General features: G+C 32.1%; 3 protein-coding genes across 3 annotated transcripts; all 3 read right to left on the bottom strand.

Moving 5' to 3' along the window:
* Nucleotides 1-3,490: 3,490 nt before the first annotated feature.
* LOC102622561 (heavy metal-associated isoprenylated plant protein 30) lies at nt 3,491-5,466 on the bottom strand. Its single transcript, XM_006476188.4, has 3 exons — nt 5,129-5,466; nt 4,054-4,129; nt 3,491-3,926 (listed from the first exon to the last, which is right to left on the bottom strand). The coding sequence occupies exons 1-3, from the start codon at nt 5,267-5,269 to the stop codon at nt 3,604-3,606; spliced, it is 540 nt and encodes a 179-aa protein (XP_006476251.1). The 5' UTR covers nt 5,270-5,466; the 3' UTR covers nt 3,491-3,603.
* Nucleotides 5,467-13,655: 8,189 nt separating this feature from the next.
* Nucleotides 13,656-14,185, bottom strand: LOC102622261 (uncharacterized). The gene has a single exon (XM_006476187.4). It carries the CDS (start codon nt 14,086-14,088, stop codon nt 13,888-13,890), a length of 201 nt encoding a protein of 66 aa, XP_006476250.2. The 5' UTR covers nt 14,089-14,185; the 3' UTR covers nt 13,656-13,887.
* Nucleotides 14,186-16,335: 2,150 nt separating this feature from the next.
* Nucleotides 16,336-19,508, bottom strand: LOC102621962 (protein NTM1-like 9). Its single transcript, XM_006476186.4, has 6 exons — nt 19,189-19,508; nt 18,659-18,954; nt 18,078-18,332; nt 17,550-17,954; nt 16,887-17,351; nt 16,336-16,800 (listed from the first exon to the last, which is right to left on the bottom strand). The coding sequence occupies exons 1-6, from the start codon at nt 19,352-19,354 to the stop codon at nt 16,489-16,491; spliced, it is 1,899 nt and encodes a 632-aa protein (XP_006476249.2). The 5' UTR covers nt 19,355-19,508; the 3' UTR covers nt 16,336-16,488.
* Nucleotides 19,509-19,816: the final 308 nt, after the last annotated feature.

Genomic DNA, 19,816 nt, shown 5'->3' with positions numbered 1-19,816 from the left:
ATAAACTAACCAGCAATTCTACACATACGAGACCAACAAGGGGACTCAGGAAAGGTCACATTAATAAAGAGATTAATCTTAGTTTTTGTCTAGCTCATCAGTGCATCTGTGCAAACAAAACATTCGATCTCTATTCATCATAAACATGGTATACAATTAGCCTGAGCATCAGGCTGCAATTTCCCATTCAGCAAAGGTTGAGGGTGCATTTCTTCCACAGTTTGACCTTCTCTCAAGGCTTTTCCAATAATTTACAACTTGTATTTTCAGAAAGTAAAGATTAATTATCTTTTCAACTAAGAATATCAAATTCGAAAGATAAGGCCAACGTCGTGAGAGCAACTCAATGCCGGGTGACATCATCACCGATCTTAATGCCTTCATTTCTTCTTAAAGGAGAAGACACCAGCGCTTTCTTGCTAAAAGTCGCAGGCGAACTCTTTTGCCTCTTCCAACCATGCACAACTGTCATCAGCTTCATTTTCATTGCCTGGAATCGCTAGTTTCATTGATGACACATTATCCTGTCACACTATTGAGCTTGGGGAAGTCTTAAGTGCGGTATCGACTAATAACAAATTTTAGTTGGCCCAAAGCTAATTTTATCAGCACATGCTGGATAATAACAATGAAAGCAAGTGAAGATTTAACCACTTTCTAGGAATTAAAATGGTAGTTAATAAGTTAAACAATTCACAACATGATGAAACTATGACTTGAGTTCAAAACTAAAAGGTGTAATCACAAAATTTATACAAACACCACATAAATACTTATTTTCTTTAATTTATTTATGATTATAACAACTTGTTGATTATTAATTTATTTTAAATTTATAATAATTTTAAAAAAATTAAAAAAATAAATAAAGCTCAAGTCCGGTCAAGCCCGCAATGGGCCTAATCAAGCCTAACCTTCATGCTTATCTTAAAGTAGACTTAGGCTTGAAAAAACCCGATTAAAGCCATTTTTTACCATCCATATGATGGATATCTATTTCACTCATATTTAAAAAAAAAAAAATTGTGTTTATTTAATTATTTTTCATATTTAAAAAAAAAATCTCACAATATTTTATGCAGGTTCGAAATTGTGGATTTCGGACCACTGTCCTCAAAGGCTGGGCTCTGGGGCCGAGTGGTTGCATGGGGTAGCCAGCTGGGCCTAGGTTTCTAAGAGTGTAGTATATCCCAACGAATTATAATTAATGTAACATTTATCATCCTAAAATGTGCGTGCTACTGTACAGCCTACCGACATTTAAAGGTCAGAGTTCTAATCTGACTGGACTTTTTCTTTGAAAAAGTTGTCACCGGTGAACGGTAATGACAGCATTAGCAATGACTCATGTATGGTCATGGAAAGATTTTTTTTCTGTCTCTTTCCTCCGTCAAATGAAATCATAGCAAATCTTACGAAGAAATCTCAGCACCAGATGAAAATTGGACACATATCCAAGGGATGAGTAGGGATAGCAACGGTTTACCAACTACTGCTAATTTGTCTTTATTAAATCCGCACTAATAAAAAATTAAAATTACTAAACTCATCTCTTACAGATTTTAACAATTACTAAACCATAAGAATTACAAAAAATTCCATGTTTAAAATCATAAATATTAAAAAAATATTTTTTATAATACATAAAATTTTAAATTATATAATTAAAAATATAAATTTATATCAATAGCCTAAAAAATATCTGCATAAAATACTCAGCTTTATATTTTATTAATATAAAATTAAATAAATAAAAGTCTAATTTTAATAAACAACCATTACTATCTTAACACACACAAATACAAACTAGAGTCTAGAGGGAGCAGGACATGCAGCTGCAATGAGTTAGGTTAGGTAGGTTTAAGAATTAGGAAGATTAGATCATGTGAGTAATAACTTCAACTTACATATATTTATGATTAAAATTTTTAATATAATATTTATTATTAAAATTAAAAAAAAATGTGGTACGTGGCAACCCATAGATTTTTTTTTTTAAAATATCAAACTCATTCACAACTCGTAGTGAGGTATAAATTTGAAATACCAATCCTGCCTACAACTCCTAAAAATATCTAAAGTGGTTGAATTTGCATGTAATTTTGCCATCCTTAGAGGTGAGATATAGACAAAAAAATGTGGAATATAATATGGGAATATTTTTTTTCTCTATCCAAGTAGAATGAATATGCTATGTGCCATATGAATATTTCACTTTCTCTGCAAATCAAAAAACAAGAAAGTGTGAAATTTTTTTTAAAACTATGTGGTTTAAGAGACTTAAAACTTAAAGTATATAAACCTTATAGTTTATGCGTTTTCTCAAACTTTACTGGACTTTAAAATTTTGGATTAGAATATTTCTTATATATGTATATATATGGAAATTATCAGATCCAGGATTCTCAGATTGTATTACAATCTAAAAATTCTAGATGAGTCGTTGGAATCCAACGACTCCCAAATTCTTTTCTTTTTTTTGGTAGGTTGCATAAGGTGGGCTCCATCTTTGGATCCCACTTTATTCCTGTACACTCTATCAATTCAGCATTCTGGGATTGGAAGAGTGCGAAGAGCATATATACATGTAAGGCTTCTCATGTGTACGGTGAGGGGCTTTTTTTTTTTGGGTGGGGGGGGGGGGGGGGGGGGGTGGGGAGGGGCCTCCCTATCTCTCCCAGCTCTTTAACACTTAATATTCATTCATCGTTCTCTTATTCTCGTCTCTTCTCCTTGTTTAAGCTCAACAAGACATTTCTTATTTGTCTTAAAGAGGCCTATTGTTGACTTGAGCGTCAAAGTAGACACGCCATTGTCCCTCTTTGACTATTTTTTATATTCTCATTTTTGGGGCACCAAGATTAACAATACTTCGAGAGATAACACTAACAATAATTGAAGAGATGATCGAGGAGAAAAGGAAGACTAACTAATAGGAAAGTATCTCCTCGAGCTCACTGTTACTTTATGACTTCAAAAGCTCTTTATAATGAGATTCTCAGCTCTTCGTATCTATTTCGACTATGAAAGACCTTATCACTAAGGTGATAGAAACTTAGATCAACTAAAAGAAAAATATGCCAAAAGATATTTCCTACATTTACCATCTCTAGTATTTAACGTAAGATCCTGATCACTTGATTTGGCCTCCTGCTAGTGCACGAAAATTCTTGCATTGGCACATACACCCGCACACTCACAAGTGCGCGCACACAGAGAGAGATGTATATAATAATTTTTTAGTTAGGATTTCCTAATCATATTAAAGTCTAAGATGAGCTAAAAGACAAAAAAAAAAAAAAAAGAATACAGACTCCAATATAATGTATTTCATCATGTAAGATATACATATTTTTTATTTATTTTAACTTATCCTAATTTTAATAAAGCCAGAGGTCTACGATTATAACCTCACTGTATATCTATATACAGGTACATGTAGAATGCAATTATATGATTGACAAATTATTCTCTTCATAAACATTGCACATATATGAAATATAATAATTAACATTTTACATACATAACCGAATAGTTAAGAGAAATAATTAACGTATGACAACATACACGTACAATTAATAAACACATCGCTACGTACGCTAACTACATGAGGCAACAAGCATTAACGTTATCGTCGTTGAACATGTTGCTGACTTTGTCGTCTCCTCGGTGAGTGACGGGAAGTGTTCCATGCTTGTCCCCAACATTGTAGCCATGCCTATAATAGTTGTAACTCTCCTTAAATTCATTTGTTGTGTCTTTGAAATAATTATTTGCAGATGTGAAGTACAATGGTGGATTAGGGTAGGGCCAAAATTCAGCCCTCTTTCCTGCCCTCCTCACCGCCTTGAGCACCTTATTCCGATCAACGTACCCCACCGCCGTCACCTTTTCCAACTCTAGCTCCACCTCCACTGAATCAACCCCTAACATGCATACATACACGCGCGTACAACATATATATAGTTATTAATACATACATACCCAATACATTTTAAAGATTTAATAACTAATTTGCTATAGCTAGCTAGGTAGCTCTGTATAATTATGTACCTCTAAGCTTGTAAATGGCGTTTTTGACAACTCGCTCGCAGCCAGTGCAGCACATCCGGACTTTAAGCTCCACAGTCTGCAAAGAAAAACGCGTTTCCCAGACGGATTTTGATTTTGCCAAATGCCAACGTACGGGATCATTTTTCTTTTTTCCTTTTGCTCACTTTAATTTAAATTACCTTTATGCATTACTACCTGTCTACTTTAGCCAGTTATATTTATGTAGTATAGGAAACCAAAGGGATTACCTGTTTTGTTTAGATTAACTAATTAAACGTACGTATTAATTGTTGGTTACCATGGATACGTATCTTAATATATATTCACTTTATAGCCCGCAGCAAGCAGCCAGCAGTAATATTATTAATTATTTACCTATTAAATTTTAATTTTAATACCTAAAGCTGCTATACTAAACGACAACGTGATTAAAGAGCCATAACAGTGACCGAAAGAAGTTTTGAGCTAATTGCAGCCAAAGTGTATATATATATATATGCACTCCCGTGCGGACGATTTTTTAATACAGACATTGTAGCTGTTAAGATAAGTGGCTTAATATAATTTATTTTTAATGTACTATAAAAACGTGCAGTTTAATAATATTAAAAATTAACGCTATTAAGTTACATGACTTAAAAATATATCCGCATAAAAAAAATGAGTACAGCTGCACTAGAGAAAGTATCTCTCTCTATATAATTGATATTTATAAAAACTAATCAGCAAAACAAGATTTTTAGTTCTTTTATTTCTAAAGACCCGAAAAAAAAGAAGAAGCAAAACTATCTCTTGCCTATATATTCTTTTGTATCTTAAGAAGTTGGAAACAGAAAAACAGTTATGGTGATGAAGCTGGTTAACATTAAGGAGCCAAAAGTGACCTTTTGAAAATAAAATTAGACGAAAAGAAAGTTTGTTTCTTTGGCAACTCGAAAATGAAAAACCATGGACCATATATGATGAAAGTGGAAGGCCAAACCAAATAAAGAGATGAGATACCGACGTACACAGGGGTCCAATTCAGAAGGGATCGATGAAAAACATGCAAAATTAATTAATTAAGCGAGCAAACCTGCAAAGAAAGTGGTCGTCCCTTAGGCATGTTGTTGTTAACGTTGATGGTTTTGAATTTGTCTTGATAGCGAAACAAACAGAAACAGTATGCAATAGAAGATATAACTGAGCGGAAAGCCTTAGCTAGTAAGGTAGCCATGGGCTCGATATATATAGATATATTGTCAAGGTAAAGGCAAAATGGCTAAGGAAGAAAAAGAAGAGAAATAAGCAAGAAACGATTCCAAACCCAAAGAAGATATTCCTCTAATCTCTATCTATTGGCTTTGGCATCGCTTCCCTTATGCTGTAATATCTCTTGGTAATATATTCCAAAGTTGCTTCTCTGATACATACTATTCCAAGTCCAGGGGGTAGCAGTAAGCAGTTTTCTTGGTGATGTCTCCTAGCCTACATAATTAAATAGAATTATATATTACCCTTTCCAAAGGGAATGGTATCAAAACTTTATCATCACGTTATTAATGCTTCAAATCTAGGTCATCAAGGCGCACCATTAAGCGATCAATTAAGGGAAATCATTCATCGTATACCCAGTCCCGATGTGGCATATGTTTACCACTTGAGGGTGAGTTTGGCACCATTTGGTGGTGAGTGAGTTTGGCTCTGATATAAATAAAAACGTATATGGATTTAATGTATACTCAAATTAAAGTTAGCTTACAAGTTCAGAATTAGTTCACATAGGATTATATTATTAATCTAGCAAATATTCTTAATTAACATGAGATACTATCACTAACATATTAGAGTTTCACGCAAAAGGAACGTTATATTCTCAAAATCTTTTTTTTTTTTTTTTCGTTTCCCACTATCTTTGAAAATCACTACCCAACATGGCTGTCTACACGGCCTCAGAAAGTTTTATTCCCTCATCACATTGCTATTACTTAGTTGCTATTACTTAATAGGCATTCCAATTTAATATATAGTTTAATCACAAGCCTTGGGAAAAAGAGAACTTTGTGTTGTTCTACACTTTTCAGTTAAAAGAATCAATATGGGAATTTTAATAGTAAAATTATAAGAATAAGAATAAGTGTACGTGTTATTCTGAACCATTAGTTAATTGCAGAATCAAGACGGAATTGTTTTGCCATTATTCATCTATTTTACACCCCCATTAAATTTACCATAAAAAGATAAGAAACCAGCAGCAAACTAACTAATTGGTTTAATTATTAATTTGTCAAACAAGAAACAAAAACAATTATACCTGGCTACAACACAAATTAAAGGTTATAATACAAGAGATCAATAACAATAAAGAGATGAACTGTAGATCTGGTTTGATGTTAAAACATATGTATATCAACTTGATCTCTTCGGGGAAGAATACGATTTGCTAGAAACAGGAAATATTATTTTTCCCCAAAAAAATTATTGTTATACCATATTTTTACGAGGCTCGACCCATTTGCATAAACGAATGGACCTCATAGCCCAAGGACCACAATCCAATAACATGTTTTAATCTAAATAGTATAAAACAATATAAGTCTTAATCGCCGTCAAAGTCAAATCCTACAAGATAGAAGATAAGTTTTCATAACTAAATTACACTTATGAGTATCTCTCTTAAATAAAAAGATCATCACTCAAAGATACAATCATGAGAAATAGGTATATTAGAGGAAGATTATAATACTTTAAATCTCTTCTCTCTCTTATTATTTGTTTGTTATTGCACCGCTCTCGATTTCTAACTTAAGCATAAGAGTTCTACGTCGCCAACATTCTCTAATGGATTATTTTTTGCAGGATTCCAAGCTTTTCATTCTTAACAATGGTAATCCAAGGACAACAACCTCTCTCATGGTCTGTTTCCTAAGTAGAACAACTCTTGCTCACTTTTATCATCGATGCAAATTTTGGTGTCAATATATATGCTAAAAGCAATTAAAGATAGGGGTGTTTGTAGATTGAATTTTGTTAATTAGACATCAACCCATATATGATTCACGATTTTATGGATTATAATCTTTGAATCCAAACTAATCTACGGATTGGTGAAGCTTAATCCAAATTCAATCATATATCTGTGGATCATATGCGTATTTGACCCAATCGATAACCAATCCATATTTTTTCAAATTAGTTTACATATTAAAATTTTTAATTATGTCAAATCTACGAACTAATTAGATAAAAAATTTGATATAAAAATAATTTTACTACCGATCAAATTCAAAACTGAATAATATTTAAATAAGTTAATTGTTTAAATAAAGCTAGAATAATACATTCAAAGTTTCAAAATATAACATTCCGAAACTAAAAAAAAATCACATTTGTTTAGATCAATACTTGAAAACTAAAATTATGAATTTAAATCTATATAAAAGTTGAAACTTGAGAGCATTGATGATGGCCCAAAATGTCTACCTCCAATTTGTCAAAATGCTTTAGAATTTTTATTGTTTAGGAAGCTATATTTGTTTATTTAATTATTCAATTATTTTATTATTTTTATTTTATATTATTATCACATGTGATATAATATGACATTAATGTAACTATATTTAACTTATTTATTTATTAGTAGGCAGTAATGCCACGTTTATAAGTTTTACTATTTTAATTAAATAATTTTTTTTGGCATTTGCCGATTTTTGCAGATTTACAAAAGTAAAAAATTCATATCTAATTCACCTACTATAGATTTTAAAACTTTCATCGAATCCTTCCATCAGTCCATAGATTGGATTTTTATGAATCGAATTTTTACGAATCAGACGGATTGAGCGAATTGAATTAGATTATGAGCAACCTAAGGAAAGAACACCAGGAGCTAGAGATGTTCTCTATCTTTTAAAATGGGTAAAAGTACGTTTAATCCCTATATTTTGAAGTTAGTACCCGATTAGTCCCTATATTTTTAAAAATACCTCAAACCATCCCCACTATTAAATTATTGACACTTTTGCCATTATCTTTTGTTCTTTTTAACTTATTTTTATAATATTGCCCTATTATAATAATTTTTTAGACATTATTAAAAAGAAAAAAATAACCCTATTATAATAATTTTTTTAGACATTATTAAAAAGAAAAAAATAAATTACCAGTTTAACACCAAAAAATAAAATAAAATTAAAAAAAATATATTAATTTTTGTGGAACATACTCTTGAGTTAAAATATTAATTTTTCTAAAAAAATTGATAATGTAATTTTTTACGATATTAATTTTTTAGACATACGTGAGCTTCCACAAAAATTAATATATACCTTTTTTGTTTTTATTTTATTTTTGAGTTTAATTTGATAATTTAATTTTTTATTAATATCCAAAAAAGAAACATTATTGTAAAAATGTAATATTGTAAAAATAAGTTAAAAATAAAAAAATAATGGCATAAGTGTCAATATTTAGTAGCAGGGACGTTTTGAGGTGTTTTTAAAAATACAGGGACTAAATGGACACTAACCTCATAATATAGGGACTAAACAAACTTTTACCCTTTTAAAATTTCTACAACTTAATGTGCCAGCTCTTTTTTTTAAAGCTATTTTAAAAAAAAATTTAATAACATGTAAGCAATTGTCAAAACAGTTAGTTTACATTAAATAAATAATCAAATTTTGATGTCTAAATTCAAATAAAAATCTTCAATTGAAATAGTCGTTCCCATTTTTCATATATTCTTACTATAGATCAAATTAAATGCTGAAAATCTCTCACAAATAAATTGATTAATTTGTGCTTGAATACCTAGCTACTGATGTGAACTTGACAAAGATTGGTGAGATCTTACACTTGTTGAGGTTCATTTACTAAGGATCGTTCTAATTTATATTCAAACAATCATAAAATAAAGACCTTGTCCTATAAATATAAGAACCAATGATATAATAAATCTGGGCTTGACCCCACACTCAAGGAAGAAGAGAAGATTGTGAGTGATAAGTTAAGAAAGAATGCCACAAGATGAAATCTTGAGTTCTGGTAGTTCTCTAAAGAAACAAAGAGAAAAGCTCTCACTATTATTAAAACTTTAATCTCTATATCTAACCTCTCTATTTTCATTCTTTCGCCCAAATCTGCTTAAATTAATATAAGGAGCACGATCTTCTCTATCTAGGTCTTCCCTATAGTCATCTTCATCAGCACACCTATATGAATTTCTCCCTCTTTGTTGCAAATTAAGAGTTTTTAGTGGTAGTTGCTTTTGTGAGTTAGATTCAACTTTATATATTCTCTCATTCACCTCATCAAACCTCAATTCCAAGCATTCAAACTTTTGTTCTAAGGACTTAAAGAATAATTTAAAGTCTATCTTTTCCCGAGCATCATTGGAAATAAATTGATTTCTGTCTTGAGACATATTTAGTAACCTACAAAACAAAGTTAGAAAACCTCACGAATACTCCTCACATGTTTCCACTCAACATTGATAGTACTCACACTCGTGTTTACTCAAATATGCCTTTTACCCTCTTATAAGCTCACATACTCTTGTCTTTCTCCATTCTTTAATTTTCTCCTTTAGTTCTTTATTGAACTAAATGAACTCTACCAAAATTCACTTGCAACAATCCAATCTTAACAAATCATAAGCAAATAAAGAAAAAAAATTATAAATCTTGATGCAATTAGAATTACCCCCTTTTTTTTTAATTGCTGAAAATTGGAATAGGCAAGACTTGAATACCAAGCTACTCTTTAAATTCAATTGATTTTTGAAACTTTCTTTAGTTTTATTTTTTGGTTTTTTCTTTTAAATGAGAAAGAGTAGAACTTGAAGGATCAAGGCAAAGTTGGGGAAAAGAATAATTAAAGAAGATAGGTTTATGGATTCAAACAAAAATTAAGAAACAAAATTATGCAGAATTAGAAAAACCAAATATATTCATAATGATCAAACTTGATTTAGAACCTAAGCTCTGTTACCAATTGATGCTTAATGGATCTTGTCATGCTTTAGCAGCCGGATTTTCATCAGTTACTTTAAATAAAGAGTAATCATAAACATTCCAAATTTTTTATTCCAAATAATTATTGCAAATGATAGGGTATTATTAATTGATTGATAATTTTTTACAAAATACAAGTAAATTAATTGTATTATCTCACTAACCAATTCATAAATACCACATCATTTAGGATAGTTATTTGGGATAAAAAATTTAAAATGTGTACCACTACTTTTAAATAAATAAATGATACTTTGGACAACAACAAAATTATTTTCTGAGAAAGAGGATGGATATCTTATTAGTTTTGGTATTGGCCAAGTAAACCAGAATTATATATTAGTATGTTAGATGCTAATTGATGAGAGAATTAGAATCTTGATTTTATGAGCTACATATTATACCATGTTATCCAAATGTATGACATGAGACTAATGGAAACGTAATAATTAATTTAATTTTGCCGAAGGAATTTTCGATTTTCCTAAGTTTCCCACTCGAACTGAAGATGTCATATAATATGTAATAGCTAGGAAAGAATATCTTGTAAATTAAAGATAAAAATAAATCAACTAGCTAGAGCCTAGCGATACCGTGGGCCTTGTTCTTGAAAATTACTTGAAATTTGCCAGCTAGCATTCCTAGTTGTTGTTCCCATGTTCATTTTTAAATTAATTTCCATGAATCTCATACCAATTAGCAAAAGCATTAGTGATTAGACAAAGATCAGGCGAGTCTCCACAATATAAAGACTCTCTACACGTAAACCACACGGTCGAGAGGTTTATTCTCTAAGCTTCATCCACATTAATAATAATAATAATAATAATTGAATTGGTATGTATATCTATTTATCTATAATTTGCTCTACGTGCATGCATCTTGCCGCATATGTGTAGAATATTTCTCTAATCAAATCATTCACATTTTAGTAACATTCTCATTTCAGTAAAGTGAAAATGATATTAAATTAAAAAAAATAAAAATTTAACTTAAGACTCTTGACTTAAAATTTTGATACAATTTTTGAGCTATTGCTTCAAGCAATCCAAAGATAGATGATACTAACCCCCACTAAATGCTACTTTAAATTTCAATATCTACAATTGGATTACTTGAAATCAATAGCTTACAAATTTTGTCAAAATTTTAAGTCAAGAATTTAAGTCCAAATATCCTAACCATGTCAATTACCATTATTACCAATTTAATCACAATTAATTATATACTTATAATATATTAAATAAGGAGCGGCCTTATCTTGTACTTTTCCTCATTAGTTACCATTTCTGTGTGGATTGAGCAAGTAGGTGTTACCAATAATTAACCCACAACACATGTTGGATGGCAATGGAAATGGGAGGGGAGGAGATTGACATCTCCATACCCATTTTCGATGCTCTATTTATATTCTCGTACCCTTCTCATCCCCTTTAAAATTGCTTGAGGAAGGGAAATGAAGATCTCCGAATTAAAATAGAGTTGGATTATTGGCACCCCTTCATTAATCATATAAAACCCCTGTTATATTATAATTATATTTAAGGACAAATATAAATAAAATTAAACTATTTATATTGTCTTGTTCTCTTCAATTTTATTTTACTTGCACAATATAAATATATTTTATTATCAATAAAATAATATGAATTTAATTAGTAATCCTCTAAGCTAAAACAAAATTCTTGTAATAAACATAACAACTTAATTAAGATACAATACAGTGGAAAAATAAGTAAAATAAAATTTTATCCTACTGTAAATAATTTTTTAAGAATTCTCAAACTAATTGTTAACCAAAAAAATTATAGGTAGGATAAAATTGTATTAGACCCATAAAATATTTATTATTTTCTAAGTATAATGTTTTTCTTATTTTTAATTTTTTCTTTAAAAATTAATTAATAAAGAAAGTTTGAAGAGAGGAATACAAATAGTAAGGTTGAAAGAGTGAGAAAAAATTTTAGAAACTGAAAAATTCAAAAATAAAAAGAGTGTTCATTTGGAAAAAAAAGATATTTTTGGCATTAAATGAAATATAATTGAAAAAAAAGGGGTTTCAATAGGATTTTGGAGGGGTGCTACTAGTCACAATCTTAATAATAAAGGAGATCTTCAACTTCAAGGATATCCAATCCCTAAATAATTATACTTTTATTTTGAACTTGATTTAATTGTGTTCAAGTAAAAGCATAAAATCATATTACCAACACAAAAACATCAAAACAAACTAAAGCAATTAAAATCATTTCCATGAAACTAAGTCACTGACATCAAAATTACAAGATAACGACGAAGTGGAAATATAAAAGATTTTTGGATAAGAGAAACTAAATTTTTGAATAATAAAAATCTTATTAGAGAACTTTGAATGAAGAAAAAAAAGGATTGCGAACTCCTTTTATAGTAACCTAAATATCATGAATATTAATATATCAATAAATTAAGTTATTTTTAATTTACAAAAAAAATTCTTTATTTTTTAATTTTTATTTACCTTGATCTAGTATTTCTTATGTTTTATTTGAATAGTAGTTAGTTGTCTTTGATATTAATTAAATTATTATAAATTTATTATTTTTATATTAAAAATGAGTTAACTTGAAATTTAATGTAAGTGAAAATGTAAATTGAAATTTTACATTATAAAAAGAGTTAAGAGATAAATTTTAATTCTAAATTAACTTTAAAAAATAGGAAGCAACATTGAGAATTTATTTTACAAAAGTCACAAAACATATCATGTAAATTTAATTTTTAATTAGGTAATTATTAATTTATCGAAGCTTCAAGTATTATTTTATCGAAGCTTTATTTGGACAACGAGTAGATGATGATAATGACGAACTGATTAGCTTTTGGGATTAATCAAAGTATAACCAAAAAGCAAATGAAAAGTCCCCGCGATGGACGAATGATATGAAAGAAGAATAATTTTGGTTGGGTTGGGTGGGGGTCCGCCTCTAATAATAGATGAGGATGGCCATAGAGTACAACGAAATCACTATCATTAAATTTGGAAAAAAAAAAAAAAAAAAAGACACATGTCACGTTAAGACTGCATTGGGTTCCAAATTTACTAATTTAGGCCTCAAATCAATCAAAAGGATTACTCATAATTAAAAAAAAAAAAAAACATAGGGAGTAGGAACCTTCGAGTTCTCCACAATCATCTCATCTACGGCGGCTAAAGCCAGCAATGAATGAGACCATCACCTTCACATGACATGTGTCTTCTCCACCGTCTCAGCTAAAGCCAGCAATCATCACCTTCACGTGACATGTGTCTTCTCCACCGTCTCCGTCGCAACAGGGTAACTGAAAGAACGGGTATCTCCTCTTCATCTTCTCCAGTCGAGTCGAGTTGATTTAGGTTGTATGTATCAGCCCGCCATCAATCATGGTGATGGAGGATCAGGTTTTAATCCAAATGTGTGAATCAGAACACATCTAATCTTCTTCCTATTCCTAATCCACTACAATTCATAATCCAGAAAAATGATTGATTCAAAAAAAAAAAAAAAAAAAAAAGATTGACAAACACATAACACAGAAAATTAAGAAATAGCATCACGTCCAACAACATCGATTCGAATTCGATCATAACAATAACAAAGAAAATTAATGAAGCTCTTTATTAATACTCTTTTTTTTTTTTTATCTGCTAATAAAAAAACCAGAAAGAAACACGTACACAACTCCCAACTCCAAGAATTAAGAATATACATTATAACATACAAAAGAAAAAGGAAAGATTGATTGACAAATTCAGCCGCCAAGCAACATATTTAAATTTTACAAAAAAAGAAAAGAAAAGAAAAGACGGTGAATGAGACTAAGCTTAAGCGGGGGCTGGACGCAAGGGAGGTCTCCTGCTGAAAGCGGAGGCGGAGGAGGAGGAGGAGACAAATGGAAGATTGCGAAGAATGAGAAAACGAACACGTCTTGGAAAAGGAGCGTCGTGAAACAAATGCTCAAGCACCCTCGCCAGCAGCACCGTGTACTCCTCCATTAGCTCTGCCACTATTGCTACCAGTATCATCTCTCTCTCTCTACACCTTTTATTCACTTTTTTATTTTTATTTTTATTTCTTCCCCAAATGATGATGACGATGATTTCAACTTGCTTTCCTTACAAAAGCTAATAAGCTAAGCTTAAAATATATGTATATGTGTATGTGTATATATATAAAAGGTAAGTTACCATCGAATTTAGGAGGCTGTTTTACACTTACCACTTACCACTTGTTTGCAATTCCAGTGTGCTTCAACTCACCCGCTTGCCACCTCCTTCTCACCTCCCACGCCGTGCCACCTTTTTTTTTTTTTTTCAATTTTCACTCTCCTTATTCATTATATGATAATGACATGTTGCCTTTTAGATTCATCTCATTTATTCATTTCTGTTGTGTTTCTTTCCGAACCTGTAGCCTATTCCATCCAATGTACGCCTTTCCCTTTCTTGCTTAACTCATACTCATCCTCATCCTCATCCCCCCTCCCTCCCCCCTCCCCCATTTAACATTTATTTATTGTTACTGTTGATGCTCCTTAATAATTATATGCCACGTTACGTAGTGGGAACGCACCTTTTTTACCTGCCGTTTTTGTATTCCTTAAAAAAATACGCACATATGACATTACTGAACTTATACTAGGATGATCAAAATCTTCCATAAGTTTGGAGTTTTATGGGGCTCTATTTTAAATAATTTTTGAGAAATAAGATGGAGAATGATAAAAAAATAATTTTTAATTTTTTAATAGGGTGGGATTTAATTTTGTACTCCCCACTCTAATTCCAATCCCAATCCCTATTATGTATAAATATTTTTTTTAATTTTTATTTAATAATTTTTGTTTTATAAGTTATAATGTTAGTTAATATTTTTTTTTATTTTTACTTGATATAAATGGACTATAACTAAAAGAAAATCCTACAATATAATTTTTATTCAACCTAAAACATTATTATTTTTTTCTCTCTCTTAAGATACTGCTTTCTTCAAACATTATTTAACTTTGATATCATTTCACGATATTATTTTAAACTTTTAGAAAATTTTTAAAATAAATTAAATACTTTATAATATGATAATAATTTTATTTAAATTTTAAATTTATTAAAATCATATATTTATATCTATTATAAATAAATGGAGAATGAAGTGATGATAAAAAAATTATTCCCTACGTGGAAATTCTCCATCCCCACCCAACTAAATTTGTTGGGGAATGGGGTGGGAAATGAAAGTAACGATGGCTGTCTTCGCCTTCTTTTAAGATATTGTTTTCTTCAAATATTATTTTCTTCTTTTAAGATATTGTTTTCTGCATATATGTTTTCTTCTTTTAAGATATTTTTTTTCTCTTTTAAGATATTGTTTTCTTCAAATATTTTTTTTAAACTTTGATATCATTTCACGATATTATTTTAAATATTTGAAAATTTTTTAAAATAATTTAAATACTTTATAATATGGTAATAATTTTATTTAAATTTTAAATTTTAAATTTTAAATTTATTAAAATTGTGTATCTATATCTACTATAAATAAATGAAGAATGGAATAAGGATGGAAAAATTATTTTCTACGTGGAAATTTTCCATCCCCACCCCACTACTAAATTTGTTGAGGGAATGAGGTGAGAAATGGAAGTAACGATGGCTGTCTTCGCCTTCTTTGTAATCTTAAATATTGTTTTGTTTGTATGCAAGCGAGTATAATAATATAAATACGCGTATAACGACGCAACAAAAATCTAGTCTCAATTTCCAGCCAATGGCCAAACATTTCATCAAATATCTGCGATACGTGCACACCGTTTCTGTCTCAATATCTGTCTCTGTCCCAACTCGTTCACTGTTTCGTTAGACACCCACGCCTTCAAACCCACCGTTTCTTTCCCACTCAATTAATTATCCTCATCATCATCATCCTCCCTACCATTTCAAGATCAGACCCCACTGAAAATGGACTGGCCTGCATCTTCAATGAGATCCAAGCCCACAATCACAATATTTATACACAGAGACTGATGATATTCCGTTGCACCTCCAATCAATTTCCCTTTATTTGATGAACATGATTGGTCAAAACAAACACTATTGTTGTTCCGCAATTCCACCCATAACCCATGCTATCCCCACACACCCCCCGCGCTGCCACTCTAGACCCTCCACTTTTGACGCTACAAAACAAGAAGTACCAACGAACGCTAAATCTGGAAACTGTCCAATCCAAAATCTGACCAAGGATTCAGTCTCCTACGGCTAAAATACCAGCCATGAGACTACAAAATAGCACGTGTTTCATAAGTTACACAACATAAACAGTACATATTTTCTTTAAGATCTATGCATACCATCCATAGGTGTATCTAATATATGTAAAGGAGCATTTACAGACCTATCCGTTTTTCCTACAAAGTACACTTTTGACTAGAAGCACAAAGCTCTCACTGCAGATTTCCACATCCCAGTGAAGGTAATGAAGAAGATGATAACTAGCAAGATACTGAGCTTATAAACTAATGATAAACTTTGGCCACAGTGTATGGATGGTGCCTCCACAAACTGTGAGGGCTCCACCTTACAGTTGCCAGATTCACCATCATGTTTCACTCTTAACCTGAGATTTGCAGATGATTCTTCCTTGATTTCCTTAATTTTATCACCCCTTAGCGCCTGGCTCTCTCCGTCCTCCCCATCCGCCCTAACATAAGTATGGCTCTGTTCTGCAATTTCATTGATCTGCACATGACAAAATTACACGCTCAATTAGAAATGAACGCAATAGCAGCGAAGCTTTAATTTTATATTTGCCCAGTAATTTCTACCTTAGTAACTCCCGATTGCACTTCATCATCTTCTACACTGTGACCCAAATCTTTCTGCTTGTCACCGCCAACCATTGGTGGAGAAAGTGTCACCTGCAAGCGAAGTCTTCTTTGAGCAGTGCCCTGATTTACAGAGTTAAACGAATTTGGTCGTTGTTGAGGCTGGCGAGTTCTTATTTTGATCCCCGTTCCAACAGCAAAATCACCACCATAGTTCACAGAATTGTTCAAAGTGGGGGACAGATCATAATTATTTAAATTCCCATACAATGAACCCACAGCAGATGAAGCAACTTGTACCGCTGAATTATCCCCATAATCACAAATAGTTCCCTTCCCAATTTCCTGGTCATTAAGTGAAGCTTCAGCCTGGCATGATCCAAAACAGGATGGGGCCTGTAATAAATCCTTGCTTTCAACATGCTCGCTAAACAACCTTGAAGATCCCATTACCAAATCACATTGCTGTACAAGACACAATAAGTTTGAATTAGTAGGTTATTATTTCTCTTGCCTACAAGAATATGATGGATGGAATCCTATGCAAAGGAAAATTCCAATAATGCCAGCAGATCACTGAATGTAGCAATACGAGCTAAAAATAAACTGGCTACCAAGACCAGTGTGGTGGCTTACAAGCTACTGGAAGCTTATATGTTTTACCTGTACTTGAGACATGTCAGTGTCTGTGTCGCTGCATGTGCCATTGTCCTGAGCGTGGAAGTTTCGTGGAGATATGGTCTGTGGCATGTAAACTTGACCAGGCAACTGCACCTCACTTTTAACATCCAACTCCTTCTGGTTGATTGATTCTGCACAAGAGAACTCGTCTTGGTAATTGAAAACCTCATCAAACAATTCTGTCAGTGAAACATCCAGTTCACCAGCACCATCCTTAAAATTCAAGCCAAAATGATCATTGCCGAAGTCACTGGCAAAAGGTGAATCCATATATGCTGCTATATCAGGATGAATCTGCGATTGCACGGGGGAGAATATTTTGCAATCAATTTGACCATTACTGGGCATGTCAAATTGATTCAAAATTTCTCCTGGAACTTGATATTCCTAGAGTAAGAAGCAGAAAAAATAGAATTTTCAGTAAATGTGACTGATAAACCTGCAGGACATAACCTAAATAATAACGTCAAAAACAAAGATGAGACGCATAAATATAATCAACTCAGTCACCTCTAGAACAGTGCCTCCAGTTGAATGATCTTCAACATCAGAAGTTATATGACTGTTGCCGCAGCTCTCAACTGGTAGTACAGCATTAGGAGTGACATAGTTGGACATTGCGGTTTCTTGAACAAGATCTGATGAGGTATCATCGAGAGATGATTTATTTGTATCAGGAGATTCTGTTTGTTCCACTTCGTCATACTTTAGGACATCGACCTTCTCTTCTGGCTTCCTGAACAAGCGACAGAGGACAAATGCAGCCTACACCCACAGAAAGAGGAAGCCAGTAAAGAGTAAGTTTGGAGATTGAAGTGATGGGGCTTTCAATCTATAGCTAAAAAGGTGCAATGGAATCTAGTAACCATCCATGTATGAAAAGTTAAAAAAAAAAAAAAAAAAGGGGAAAATTAGCCAGGTACTTTAGAAAGATAGCAGGAATAAAAGCATACTCTTTTAAGTTTGAGAATTGATTAAGCATAGCAATAAACGACCACGAGATATGAAATGCTAATAAAAACAGTAGTTGAAACACAGAGCATATAACCAGTACGGTATGGGAAAGTGAGTAGAGAAAGTAACAAACAGACCTGACTAGGCTTGGTAGAGCTATCTAGGAGATCTTCACGGGTGGGGCGGTACTCGTGCATGATCCAATTGGTGCGTTCACCTTTAGGAGCACGACCCCTATAAAACACCAATGTCTTTTTCATTCCTATGCATGCATTAGTCCCCGCCTTTCGGCTCCTTATGGTGCGATCCTTGCCCGTAGCTTTCCAGTATCCAGCTTCTGTTGCACGATTCGAACGAAGCCCGTTCGGGTATTTTCTATCGCGCGGGCAGAAAAAGAACCACTCTGGATCTTCTGTCTTTATCACCGATAATCCTATTTTATTTTATTTTAGGGACCAACAAAAATAAAATTTAAAATTTACCCCCAAATAAAAAAAAAAGGAATCTTATTAGTTTTCGTAAGAATTATTCATTATCCATGACCATGGGGAATAAAGGAATTTTTGACTACCATCTCCTGCTATTCGAATTTAAATAATATACTGCGAATCATTATATACGTTTTTTTTTTTTTTTTTTTTGGTTTTCTTAAAAAATAAAGAGTTACCAGGCAAGTCCCACGGCTCCAGTTTGCAAACATCGATCTCGGGAATAACCTCGACCTCCGAATCACGGCCGTTGATCTTTAATCTGAGGTAGTGGTTGATCAGTTCCTCGTCTGTCGGTCTGAATCTGAAACCCAACGGCAGAGATTCCATCGATATTACTGCCATCTTCTTCTACTAATTAATCTCAGACAGAAATTCAGATGTTCAATTTCTTAGCTTTTTTTTTTCACTTTACTAAATTTTTGTGCAATTCTGTTGTTTGTATTGTATCTGTCTCTCACTTTCTTCTCTCTCTGCACTAGCAACGCGTGTGACTACCATTCTTCTAAGTCCAGACGCACGTACGCTTCAAATTCACAACATCCAATGAATTTACGACACATCGGTTTTCCCCAATCACTTGACCGCGTGATCTTCTAGATAACGCGTCTCGTTTTCTAATCTAATGAATCGACGACGTTTCATTTGCTTAAACTACAAGGCTCCAGATTCCCTTTTATTATTATTTTTTTTTGGCGCTAATTGTATACCGTTGCCTGCGCGAGTCTTGTAAAATTTGGTGCAGGGTTGTTTTACTTAAAAGAACGGGTTTTGAAAGAGTGTCATTGTTGAGTTGAAAGTGAAAGA

Source organism: Citrus sinensis, chromosome 3 (genome assembly GCF_022201045.2).
Source record: "Citrus sinensis cultivar Valencia sweet orange chromosome 3, DVS_A1.0, whole genome shotgun sequence".
NCBI lineage: Eukaryota > Viridiplantae > Streptophyta > Magnoliopsida > Sapindales > Rutaceae > Citrus > Citrus sinensis.
The sequence above is the reverse complement of the archived record's forward strand: the minus strand, read 5'-3'. Positions and strand labels throughout refer to the sequence as shown.

Coding starts and splice junctions, on each gene's coding strand:
- LOC102622561 (XM_006476188.4), bottom strand. CDS start 5,269: ATGGCTACCTTACTAGCTAAGGCTTTCCGCTCAGTTATATCTTCTATT. Junction 4,130..5,128: donor GACGACCACTTTCTTTGCAG/GTTTGCTCGCTT, acceptor TTTTCTTTGCAG/ACTGTGGAGCTTAAAGTCCG. Junction 3,927..4,053: donor CGCCATTTACAAGCTTAGAG/GTACATAATTAT, acceptor TATGCATGTTAG/GGGTTGATTCAGTGGAGGTG.
- LOC102621962 (XM_006476186.4), bottom strand. CDS start 19,354: ATGGCAGTAATATCGATGGAATCTCTGCCGTTGGGTTTCAGATTCAGA. Junction 18,333..18,658: donor GCTCTACCAAGCCTAGTCAG/GTCTGTTTGTTA, acceptor CTGTGGGTGTAG/GCTGCATTTGTCCTCTGTCG. Junction 16,801..16,886: donor TGCAATCGGGAGTTACTAAG/GTAGAAATTACT, acceptor TGTCATGTGCAG/ATCAATGAAATTGCAGAACA.
- LOC102622261 (XM_006476187.4), bottom strand. CDS start 14,088: ATGATACTGGTAGCAATAGTGGCAGAGCTAATGGAGGAGTACACGGTG.